The sequence below is a fragment of the Cucurbita moschata genome, unplaced genomic scaffold (assembly GCF_002738365.1).
Source record: "Cucurbita moschata cultivar Rifu unplaced genomic scaffold, Cmos_1.0 Cmo_Scf00029, whole genome shotgun sequence".
NCBI classification, from domain to species: Eukaryota; Viridiplantae; Streptophyta; class Magnoliopsida; order Cucurbitales; family Cucurbitaceae; genus Cucurbita; species Cucurbita moschata.
The window spans coordinates 1181596-1194484 of record NW_019268545.1 but is presented as its reverse complement, the minus strand read 5'-3'; the positions used below and the strand labels follow the sequence as shown (position 1 = coordinate 1194484).

General features: G+C 37.2%; 3 protein-coding genes across 6 annotated transcripts; 2 read left to right on the top strand and 1 right to left on the bottom strand.

The window, feature by feature from the left end:
- Positions 1-507: 507 nt before the first annotated feature.
- On the bottom strand, positions 508-1780 carry LOC111463957. The gene is made up of 3 exons (XM_023107995.1): positions 1171-1780; positions 877-1049; positions 508-793 (listed from the first exon to the last, which is right to left on the bottom strand). The coding sequence occupies exons 1-3, from the start codon at positions 1696-1698 to the stop codon at positions 685-687; spliced, it is 810 nt and encodes a 269-aa protein (XP_022963763.1). The 5' UTR covers positions 1699-1780; the 3' UTR covers positions 508-684.
- Positions 1781-7595: 5815 nt separating this feature from the next.
- LOC111463961 (dolichyl-diphosphooligosaccharide--protein glycosyltransferase subunit 4A-like) lies at positions 7596-7908 on the top strand. The gene is made up of 2 exons (XM_023107998.1): positions 7596-7737; positions 7862-7908. Exon 1 carries the CDS (start codon positions 7596-7598, stop codon positions 7707-7709), a length of 114 nt encoding a protein of 37 aa, XP_022963766.1. The 3' UTR covers positions 7710-7737; positions 7862-7908.
- Positions 7909-9084: 1176 nt separating this feature from the next.
- Positions 9085-12306, top strand: LOC111463955 (zinc finger CCCH domain-containing protein 12). Of its 4 annotated transcripts, XM_023107993.1 has the most exons (4): positions 9089-9352; positions 9484-9847; positions 10250-10649; positions 11772-12306. In XM_023107993.1, exons 2-4 carry the CDS (start codon positions 9515-9517, stop codon positions 12047-12049), a joined length of 1011 nt encoding a protein of 336 aa, XP_022963761.1. In that variant the 5' UTR covers positions 9089-9352; positions 9484-9514; the 3' UTR covers positions 12050-12306. The 4 variants fall into 4 exon arrangements, with proteins under 4 accessions (XP_022963760.1, XP_022963761.1, XP_022963758.1 ...); XM_023107992.1 differs by having other exon boundaries at positions 9085-9847; positions 11808-12306; XM_023107990.1 differs by having other exon boundaries at positions 9089-9847.
- The last annotated feature ends 583 nt before the right edge of the window (positions 12307-12889 follow it).

The window sequence follows — 12889 nt, the reverse complement described above, 5'->3', positions numbered from 1 at the left end:
ACGATAAGTTAAAATGAGCTTAGGAGTGCCAAGTTGAATCAGAAACTTTAGGTGGACTTACTGTTGAAACACCTACGAGTTACGTGGAAGTTAATTGAATGAAAAATGAATATCTAGTAACCGTAACTTTATTGGATGTTATGTTATTATGGTGAAGTATTTGTTTAGTTTAGATTTACGTCTTATACATAAAGATACTATAATGTACTTTGTACGAAATACCACGAATATGTAACCACGTCTCATAAGAAATTCATGTCATGATAAATATGGAAGTGGGTTATTTTCAACCGCGTGAGTGTACACGTGTCTATTGTTAGGCCAATGAAGTGGGTTATTTTAAATTTATTAATTAATTAAAAATAAATTATAATGTGTATATGATAAAAAATAAAAGTTAAATTGACAATGGCTCGTAACTTAGGAGTTGATGTTGAAATTTCCCCAACTAAAATATTTGGTGGTAATTTAGGATTTGACGTCGAAATTTTCCTAATAAATAGAATATTTTAAAATAGAAATCAGAGTTATTTTTTTTTATTATTATGGGACTTTACATTACACCAACAAGTCACGTGCAATTTATTTCCTCCTGAAATGGCACGTCCACAAATCACGTGCCACTTCTCCCTCAATTCTTCCTCTCCTATATCCGCGAAACCTCCTTCAAACCAATTTCTTCCATTAAAACGCCGCAACCAGAGCTGGCGCCGGCGCCGGAGCCACCGCCGTCGCTTCCTCCTCATCGTCTTCTACCAGCCACAAGAAATGAGCGTAATATCCTATCACCAAACTTCACAAACAAATTCAAACATTCAGAGTCTTCCAGTTCATGAAATTAGGGCTAAACTGCTCGATCCAGATATCGAAAATTACCAGTCGTTAGGGGAGGCACACACGGCACGATCGAAGTAATATTGAGCTCTTCGCTTGTCTCTTTGAGTATCCCATACTAATTTCCCGTATAGAGCCAGCAATTCTCCGTCTCTTGGACTCGCCAGTATTGCTCTGCTGTAGCATTCCTCTGCTCGTTTACTATCTTTCTCAACCTTTAAATCATCAATCAAATCAAATCAAAGAAATTAAAGTGTGATATTCCATTAGATTTCAGGATTTCAGGATTTCAGATCAAAGCAGACTTTCAATTTGATAATTCTAGACTTCGATTACCTCGTGTAAGAATTTTCCGTAGTTTCTCAATATCAGAGCGTCGCTAGGGTTCGATTTCAGCATCTCTTCGTAGTACGCTCTGATCTTACTAGATTCACTACTTCCGTCCGAAAATTTATCTGCTACAAAATCACCGCCATCGCCGCTTACGATTCCGGAATTTAGAAATTCAGTGTCCGCAAATGAATCACGGTGAAATTCATCCTGGTTCAGAAACTCATCCTCTGGTATTTCGGAAGGAACGGACCAATATCGAGATCTGAATCCACCGAATTGATCATACGGACTCGAAACCTCGTGGAGCGATCGCGATATGTCGCTCTCCGATGCCGCTCTTCGAATACCACTCCAGTTCTTTCCTCTGCGATGATTGATCTCAAAATGCAGAGAGATCTTCGGAGATGAAATGGAACTGTTCTGGCCGGAGAGAGCTCCATACAACGGTTTGTAATTGGAGAAGGACGAAGAAGCGGCGACGGCCGACGAGAGGACGGGAACGGAAACGGTTCTGATGAGAGCGGATTCCATAGCTGCAATTTGCGAAGGTTTTGAAATGGCAGAGTTTTCTTTCGTTTTCCCTTTTTGGGTTTTTCGTTGAGGTGTTTCAATGTGTCGTAAATGCATATATATAGGCGAGTGCTCACCGTTGGATTTGGCGATGGAATTGAGCTTTAGATCGTGGGAGATCATGACACGTGTTTAAGTGCACGTGAATTGCTAACGAACAGGCTACTCCGGTGGAGTCGGTTCCTTGTCTTCTTTGTTTTTTTCTTTAAAAAAATGTCTATTTTTTTTTTTACTTTTAATTTGTTAAATTACCATTTAAATTTAGATAATTATTATAATTTTTTTTGTTTATAAATTTTTAATTCGTTAAATTACCCTTCAAATTTAGATATTTATTCTAATATTAGAGTTAAACTGTGATGTCCCCGATTGGTTGGGAAGGAAAAATGGTTGAGGGAAACGGAACGAAAATCAAAAGAGGACAATATCTACTAGTAGTAGATCTGAGCGGCTACAAATGGTATTAGAACCAGATATCGGACGATGTGCCAGTAAGGACGCTGGCCCCGAATGGGGTGGATTATGATGTCCCATGTCGATTGAGGAAGAGAACAAAACACCATTTATAAAAGTGCGAAAACCGTTCGTAAATTAATAAATTTATGAATTCTTTTACCCGAGTATATATTAAAATCAAACGAAAAAATAGCAAAAATGTATTAAAAATAAAAAATTTTAGACTAATCTTTTCTTTTTTCAATGCGTCACAAGAAGGGCGTGATGAGGATGATGCAACCAGGGATGATGCTAGCACAATTTAAATTCGATGTCCCGTTTTAAGTTAAAAATTAAAATCTTATTAAAAATTTAAAATTATAAAATAACACAATTTAATTTTTAAAATTAAACTTAAAACATTAAAATTAAAATTGTAATATAAAAATAAATTTATAATTTGCTAAAAAAGAAATTTTGAAGAGTGAACTGAAATTTATAAAATAAAATAATATAAATTTGTAGTAAGATAAAGCAAAGTGACGCATCTCTTCCCACGTGTGAGATCTCACGTGGTCAACTCTCCTCTTCTGCCATTTGGCACGGTCAAATTATTTTGTTGTATATCTAGATTATTCTAGAATAAGCCTTTTTAATAATATTCACCAATTATTATTATTTAAATTTAAACTATGGTAAGAATAAGAAATGAAACTATATTCTAAAATAATAATGGTAATTTTTATAATGTGTTCATTATATATTTTTTTAATATCAATAACTTTATGTTTAATACTACGATGTAGGTTCATGGAATTTACATCACAAGCTTATATTAAAAAAAAGAAATCGTGTCCCTTAAACATGGGTAATAATTATTATTTTTCCTTAAAATTATCAAACCATTCTCTACTTTATCCATTACATTCCTTCAACATATAGCAATAGTCATATTGAAATAATATATATATATATATATATATATATATATATATATATAGATTATTTCAATGTATATGACGTGTGAGATGCATGAAAGACATGAATGACATATCATGAATATGGATGTTCGTCTCATAGGGAATTTATGTACATCATTTCATTGGACTGTGATTTTCAATGCGGGATCTCATGCATGTTGTATATCATATGATCATGGACTACTCACCACGATATTATTCGTGTTCTTTTTTTTTTTTTTTTTTTACTTTGATTTTCAGTAGCGTGAGCGTTACGAGCTCGTAGTCAAGTCTAGTGTGTACGTTAATGAAGTCTTCTAGTAGGTACATGTACAAGTGAGTGAACCGTGTGTAAAGAAGTACTATGCATTCAATTATGCTCCAAAGGAAAATAGAGCTCAATGAACAATCATTAGATCCTACCCGTCATGATACATGCATATATGTAAATGTATTTTCAACTCTAACCGTGAGATCTATTACTAACCATTCTAAAATACATTTTTTTTATGTTTAACATAAGAACGGTAAGAACATTTTTGTCATAAACTTTTTGATTTGTAACTAATTACGTCTAACTATCGAGATTGCAGAGAAGTTAGAGATGTCTATTTAACCCGCATGGTAATGGACTTGTAGGGACCCACCCCGAACGGGGTCGAGACTCCCCATTTAGACGGAGAAGGGAGAGGAAGTGATGAAAGATTTCTTCTGTTAGATAAATGGGGTTGGAGACAAAATTATGTACTCCATTCTCGTCCAGTTTCTCGCGTCAGCTTAATATAAATATATTTTCAAATAGAGATTTTCTAAATTAAATATTTAAAATATTTAAGCTAAAAAAATATTATTTTTTAATTGTTAAAAAGGCTGTATTATAATATTTAAATTTAAATTTTGAGAAATTAAATTCTCTAATAAATGGCCCCAAGAAATATATAATTTCGGCCTCTCCAATTCGCTAATTCACTCTCTCCCGCCTCTACGAGTGGCTGACAAGACGACGCTCTCTCCGCCGCAGTTCTCCTCTTCTTTCTTGGGGCTGTTGTCAACTCAACGATTATCAGAGTAATTCAACTCTTTCTCTGTTTTTGTTTTCATTTACAATTTCTCCACTTGATTCCATGGCTATTGATTGCATAATTTTGTTGAAATCATCCAGATCTACCGTGCTTAACCTTGTAATTTTCCTTCAGAATTCAGTGACAAACCCTAAGGATTCTGTTTGTTAGGTTCCTTTTTATGAATAATTTTCCCCTTTTCTATGTTGCAAAGACACGATTTCCCAATCGGTAACAGCGTCGATTGTTTAGCAGCACCGCTTGGAATTAACCGTTCTTGATAATTTCGATCTAGGCCGATTTGGATTATGTAAGGTCTAGGGTTATTTCATTTTGTTTATTGTCAGCCAATTTTAGGAGGCTCTTTGGTGTTATTTGATTGAACCTGTTCACAATATCCCATCTTGATAAACATGTTAAGAATGAGAAACTCTTAACCTGATATTAGAGTTTGGTGAGAAATTTGTAAATGCTCATAACATAGTTTTGATATTGGACGATCGAGAACAGTTTGTCAACCACAGTTCTCTCTAGGAGGAGAATGATTGAGAATATTGGTAACCAATTCAAGACCCAGATTGAGTTTAGGATCGCCACACACGATAATGAATATGTTCTTGATTTTATTATTGAGAGGAAAAATATTGATGATTTGTGGCAATCAGGACAATTCGAGAAATTGAAACTTTTGAGATGTGGGCTTAAAAGGATGATATATTTTGAGGAAGGTGATCTCAATTCATCTGTCATCCTTTGTTTTGATCTCTGTCACTTTTGTTCTGTTCCTTTTCTTGCTCTGATACCATGTTAAGAAGATCCCACTTCTGTTTCTCATTCTTAACACAATCCCACTTCTATTTCTCAATCGTAACAAAACATAGCAAAATGCAGTTAGTGTAGGTCGTGATATTCCCACCTTCAAACTTGAAACATGAAGTTCTGAAGGATTTGATCTGATGAAACCTGAAGTTCTAAGTTAGTTTGTTGGATCTGAAGTCTGGAGTAGATCCATTCTAGTTATAACACCTCCAAACTTGAATGCTGTCTTTTTTACTAAAATTATGACCTGTTCCGAGTATGGCGCTGGATTGATTGGTTTTTTCTTTGAAATTATCTTCATTTCTATGTATTGGGATCTCTAGCACTGTGCTCTCTGCTGCTCAAAAAAGTTGGGTGCTTATTGCGATACTGATATCTGTAGTTATTCTATCCTGAAACCCATCTCACTTAAGAATCAGAAGAACGGAACGAAATGGAAGCAGAGAACAACCCTTTAACCACCTCAATAGGAGTCGCCGGACAACTATCCCAAAGAACAAGAATCCCACCAGAAAAACCACCCCCCACAGACTCGAGGCTTGCCTGCTCCAACTTTGTTGTACTGTAAAGACTTCTCACCAACTGGCGATGACGGTTGGTTTCCACAAGGAGCACAACCACCAGAAATAACATGTATATGTACTGAAGCAGGAGCAGCCCACCCGGAGAGCCAATTCCCATTAACACCCATCAAAGGGAAGACCTGGAAACCTTACAGAGCTAGAAAAGGGAAAATGGTGCCCACAACCACCCCATACGGATGACCTCCCCCAACCACACCATACGATGGACATTGGAACAAATGCCGCAACTCTTTCTAAAATAATAAGTAAGGCACTACCGTAACTTGGGACAAAACTCATAGGAGCATCAAATTAGGACAAAACTCAACTGACCATCCCCTGACGACAAGTTAAAAGAAAAAGGCAAGGGACTTGCGAGATCACTTGGATAAAAAGACCCCCTTACCGTAACTTGGGAGAGGGAAATCCTTGAGGAAGGGAAGAGCCTCCAAGCTCGGGCAATCGGCAATTTCGTCGGTTGTTCTCTCTTTGCAAATCATAAATCATTTTTGGCATTTCAAAGGAGTATAATCTAGTGCTTTACATGTTAATCACCCTCACCCATCCAGGGGCAATAAAATGCTGATAGGTTAAAGATTCTCACATTATTTCTGTCGTAATGATTCTATGTATGAGTTTTGCACTGTCTAGGAAACGGCTTTAGGCCCATCGCTAGTAGATATTGTTCTTTTTGGGCTTTCCCTTTCGAGCTCCCCCCAAGGTTTTTAAAACACGTCTCGATTTTTAAAACACGTCTGCTAGGGAGAGGTTTCCTCTCCAACCGATGTGGGATCTCACAATCCACCTCCCTTCGGGGCCCAATGTCCTCGATGACATTCGTTCCCTTCTCCAATCAATGTGGGACCCCTCAATCCCCTTCCTTCAGGGCCCAATGTCCTTGCTCGCACACCTTCTTATGTCCACCTCCTTCGGGGTTTAGCCTCCTTGCTAGCACATTGTTCAGTGTTTGGCTCTGATATCATTTGTAACGGTCGAACCCCATCGCTAGCAAATATTGTCCTCTTTGGGCTTTCTCTTGAGGGGACGCGTCTGCTAGGGAGAGGTTTCCACACCTTTATAAAGAATGCTTTGTTCCCCTCTCCAACCGATGTGGGATCTCACAATCCACCTCCCTTCGGGGCCCAATGTCCTCGATGACATTCGTTCCCTTCTCCAATCAATGTGGGACCCCTCAATCCCCTTCCTTCAGGGCCCAATGTCCTTGCTCGCACACCTTCTTATGTCCACCTCCTTCGGGGTTTAGCCTCCTTGCTAGCACATTGTTCAGTGTTTGGCTCTGATATCATTTGTAACGGTCGAACCCCATCGCTAGCAAATATTGTCCTCTTTGGGCTTTCTCTTGAGGGGACGCGTCTGCTAGGGAGAGGTTTCCACACCTTTATAAAGAATGCTTTGTTCCCCTCTCCAACCGATGTGGGATCTCACAATCCACCTCCCTTCGGGGCCCAATGTCCTCGATGACATTCGTTCCCTTCTCCAATCAATGTGGGACCCCTCAATCCCCTTCCTTCAGGGCCCAATGTCCTTGCTCGCACAACTTCTTATGTCCACCTCCTTCGGGGTTTAGCCTCCTTGCTAGCACATTGCCTAGTGTTTGACTCTGATATCATTTGTAACGGTCGAAGCCCACCGCTAGCTGATATTGTCCTCTTTGGGCTTTTCCTTGAGGGGACGCGTCTGCTAGGGAGAGATTTCTACACCTTTATAAAAATGTTTCGTTTCCCTTCCCATTCGATGTGGAATCTCACAAGTATGTCCAGGTTGATCTATAAAGATGTTTCATATTATGTTACTTGTATTGGCCAATAAATTAAGCATTTCATATGTTTATGAATTTGTTAAGTGGGTTCTTGTAATTTTTGTTTAATTTAATTAGTTCATATTAAATATGAAGCGAAATTCATCATATATATATATATATATATATATATTTATTTATTTATATATATATATATATGTTTGAAGAATTGTTGATAATGTTTAACCTTATTGTGGTACAGATGTTTGACGATCAAGATCTTGGGTTCTTTTCAAACTTTCTTGGAATCTTTATCTTTGTATTGGTAATAGCATATCACTATGTTATGGTTGATCCAAAATATGAAGGCCATTAAATCTTCTATGAGGAATTTTTATTGACTAGTTATTATATTATCCCGTGGATCATAATGTTATTATCTTTCCTAGTATAGAATATTTTGATTGATACTGAAGATATGGATCTTTTCTTGATACGGTGACTAAAAATTTTCACATACTATTCTAGTTATTATATTATCTACTCGTTTAGTGGATCATAATGTTATTATCTTTTATAGTATAGAATGTTTTAATCGATTTTGAAGACAGATTTTTTTTAATACTGTAACTAGAAATCACTCTAGTTATTATATTTAGTGGATCATAATGTTATCATTTTTCATAGTATAAAATGTTTTGGTCCACGCTGAGGACATAGAGAGTGGTTTTATAACCTTTCTAACTTACAACGTTCAATTTTTAATTCTTGTGTTTAAAATTTGAATATGTTAGAGATACATGAACCGGTAAATTTGAAGGATCTAGACATGAAATGGAAAATTTAAGGGTTGATTATGTTTATGTAATTAGTTGATTATGTTTATGTAATGTCTGGTATGAGCTGAATTATATACCAAACTGACATTTGCAAATTTAGAGACTTTGTTATTCGTTTTGTGTTATTGTTTGATTTTAATGTTTTGGACACAAATTTGAAATTTTAGAGACATTGTTGTTCGTTTTGTGTTATCGTTTGAGTTTGACGTTTTCTGTATTGTAAGAGGTGTTGTAATTAAAATTTTAAAATAATAAATGTAAATTAATAACTTAGTATTAGTACGTGATTAGATATAGAATTTAATAGATGCAAATTTAATAACTTAAAGTTTTATTAGACATAAAAATTAAATTTATATATAAGAGATTAATTGATTTAAACTTTATAATTTTTCAAGTAGAAGAACCCAAAAGAAAAAAAGATTATTAGATTATAATTTTTCAACGACGCAGTTCTTAATTTTTCAGACGTGAATAAAAAATGATAAAATTATAATTTTTTTAAAGACGAGAATACAAAAGAAAAAAAGATTATTAGGATTATTAGATTATAATTTTTCGTGAACAAAAAAAAATGATAAAATTATAATTTTTTTAAAGACGAGAATACAAAAGAAAAAAAGATTATTAGATTATAATTTTTAAAGAGATGTTGTGAAGGGAGAAGATGACACAAAATTGAGTTTTAAAAGATTATTAGATATTTTTAAAAATGATGTAAGCGTTATTTATATATATATATAAATTAAAATGTTATAAATTTTTGATGATCAGAATAAAAATAATTAGTTTATTTCGTGATAATAAGTAATTATTAATTTAGAGAAAAATTTGATGGAAATCTAAAAAACACACTAAACTTTTATTAACAAAATTATTCTGAATCTAATTTATTTCAGAAATCTCTCCTCCTTCATCTCATCCTTTTCTCCTTATCTATTTTCCTTCCATTTTTATACTTGTTCTTAGCTCACTGTTTCTCCCCTTTTTACTTTTGTAATGTTCATATAGATCTATGCTATCTTCCTACTAACTTCATCCCCACTATTCCTCTACCATCTGTTCTTCGATATTGAGAAAATTCTTGGTCGCTTTTGAAGATTTCACTGCCCATTTCTGTGTTCGTCTCTATTAGGGTTAATGGCTGGTCGGTTTTTAAGCTTTCACCTCTTCTTTCGAGGTTGAAGAAACCCATTTCTGTGTTCGTCTCTGCAAATTAGGGTTTTATGTGTGATGATTTGATGATTTTGTAATTCTTCTGGAGGTAACAATTTGTGGATTTTTGTTTATTTTTTTTGGAATGGATTATAGTGGGGGAAACGTGGTCCATGTGATCCCCGGGATGAGTAGCGAGAATTGGCCCGGTGAAGTTTGGGCTACCGAAGAAGAATACAGAGCTTGGAACAATGGCGGTGGTGATGGTTCCATTGATACGCCTTCTAATTCGAGTTATGATCAAAGACAATCCCAAAGCCGATCCGGAAGCGAACCCCCAAACAAGAAATCCAGAAGCTCACAGGATGTTACCTCTTCCAATCGATCAAAAGCGATTGGTAAAATGTTCTTCAAGACCAAACTCTGCTGCAAATTTCGTGCTGGAACCTGCCCTTACATCACGAACTGCAATTTCGCTCATAGCATTGAGGAGCTCCGGCGGCCACCACATAATTGGCAGGTATTAGAATTGGTTCTTAGTTAGTATTTTGTGTTACGAATCACGACTCTCCACACAATAGTATGATATTTAGTATGATATTGTCTATTTTAAGCTAGAGCCTCCTCTTAGGTCTATGTAGCCGTTCGACACGTAAGTCACTTTTGATTACATCTTCCAAGCAAGCAATTGCTTTGTTAGGATTCTCGACATGACACTCTAATACTATGTTAGGAATCATAACACTCCACCATGAGCATTGCTTTGGGCTTTCCAAAAGGCCTCATATAATGGAGATGTATTTCTTACCTATGAACTCATGATCATTAGCCAACGTGGGACTCCCTCCTAACCGTGCTCAACATTTTGTTCGGTTTAATTTTTAGAATATCAAGAGTTCCTAATTGCAATGAGTGTTGTTAGCAGGAAATTGTGGCGGCACATGAAGAAGAGAAGGTATTTTCAGAGCCAAGGGAGGAATTTCAGATTCCTTCACTTGGGACATCAAATTTTGGTTCAGAGTCGCAGAGGTCATATAAAGGAAGACATTGCAAAAAGTTTTACACAGAGGAGGGCTGTCCATATGGGGATAGTTGTACGTTTCTTCATGATGAGCAGTCAAAGAATCGAGAGAGTGTGGCAATAAGCTTGGGACCTGGTGGCTACAGTGGCGGTGGTGGTGGCGGCGGCGGCGGTGGTGGTGGTTCAGGAAATGGATCCAACAGTAAGCCTTCGAATTGGAAAACAAGGATTTGTAACAAGTGGGAGTTGACAGGATATTGCCCATTTGGAAGCAAATGCCATTTTGCTCATGGAGCTGCTGGTATGTTTCTTCTATTATCAATCCTTGTGTTAATGACATAGCTCATTCTTTGCTTTGGGTCTAGGACTCCATCATGAACATGCTAGAAACTTCTTAATTGTGGAACTTGAATGACACTATAATATTTGTGAGATCCCACGTCGGTTGGAGAGGGGAACGAAACATTCTTTATAAGGGTGTGAAAACTTCTTCCTACTAGACGCGTTTTGAAAAACCTTGAGGGAAATCCGAAAGGGAAAACCCAAAGAAGGCAATATGTGTTAGTAGTGGTCTTAGGCTGTTACAAATGATATCAGAGCCAGACACCGGACGGTGTGTCAGCAAGGATGCTGAGTCCTGAAGGGGGTGGACATTGGGCGATGTGCCAGTGAGGACGCTGGCCCCCATGGGGAGTGGATTGTGAGATCCCACATTGGTTGGAGAGGGGAACAAAGCATTCTTTATAAGGGTGTGGAAAACTCTTCTTAGCGGATGCGTTTTAAAAACCTTAGGGGAAGCCCGAGAGGGAAAGCCCAAAGAGGACAATATCTGTTATTGGTAGGCTTGGGTTATTTTGTATCAGAGCCAGACACCGGGCGATGTACCAGCGAGGAGGTTGAGCCCCAAAGGGGGTACACACCAGGCGGTGTGCCCGCGAGTACGTTGGGTCCTAAAGGAGGTGGATTGGGGGACCCACATCGATTGGAGAGAGGAACGAGTGCCAACGAGAATGTTAGCCCCAAAGGGGGTAGGTTGTGGAGATCCCACATCGGTTGGAGAGCGGAATGAAACATATTCTTTATAAGGGTGTGGAAATCTCTTCCTACCAGACGCGTTTTAAAAACCTCGAGGGAAAATCCGAAAGGAAAGTTTATATTGACAAAGTGTATAAGTTGAGGATCAACATGGTTATGCCATATGCTGATTTGTTGTCATTCTCATGCATATCTAACAATGCTTCCATGCTTTTGTTTCTTTGAATTACTGATATTTATCTGAACGTCGATATAGCCATATAGACCGAGTCGGTTACTTGTTTAGACCGATAAACATATGAACATTGTCGTGTCCCGTTGAACAAAACGGATATTGAACGAGCTGTTTAGTTTGTGGTTTAGATTTAATACTTTGAATTAACCACAGAATTACACCGTTATGGTGGTGGGCTTATGGAGACAGAAACTAGAGACTCTTCATCAGCTCCTCCTGACCTGAAGCAGGGTGTATTGCCTAAAGCTCCTGGCGATACTCTGGTTGCTTCTGTTCCTTCACTACCTCATTCAGATGTTTATCATATTGTGGTTCCATCACAGAGGTCAACCATTGTAATTCAGAGGTCGGGTCAGCGAACTCATCAGAAATGGAAGGGCCCCGATAAAATCAGTCGGATATATGGTGACTGGATTGACGACATCGAATAATATCATATCCAAGAAACCGTTGAACGTGAATAACGAGCATCATGATGGACTTGGTCTCTTGTAAACCTTTGGCAGATGAAGATTCTGTTTGTTCGGGTTATGTTTCGGTTGGTTCTTTTCGTATTCTCGTTCCTAACCCGCTTCACGTCCGATCTATGGTCTTTATCTGTTAGTGTTGTTATTTATGTAGTTACTATATGTAATCCTTTTCATTGAAAGAAGAGAGAAATGTATGATTTTCACCGCTTCTCAGTTCATCATGGTCTTCAATCCTAATGTAATGGGAACTAAGGAACAAGGCAGACAGTTGATGAGTGTCGTGGTCATGCTTGTCTAAGACGTGTTGTCTATGAGCGCATATCCGTTTCAAATCTCTTTTTACTTAGGTTCATAATAGATAGGTCTACTATTATTGTTGTGTCAATATGGGGTGTATGACCGTTCACCAAAATCACGTCTACACTTGAACTAAAATGCCCAAAAATGTATTATAGGTGATATGACTAGTTGTCTCTTCCTCCTACCCGATTATATGCTATCAAAGCTGTTATTGCCTAATCGCTTTTAGCTTATAATACATATATATTTCTTCACTCACATTTTCTAAAAACATTTTTCTCAAACGGGACTCGTGCATATGTAGATGTTGTTCGCGAAGTCTGAATTTTTCACGGTTGACTTGTTCACTGAATTAGAACAAGTGTTACACAATCGTTGTTCCATTGTCGCAAGAGTGCGATTGTGACACTGTCTACTATTATTTGATCTCAAGTTTCTAAAACTATCCCATTTAATTCAGTCTCTAAAAAAGAATAATAGAACCACTAACGATCCAAGGTG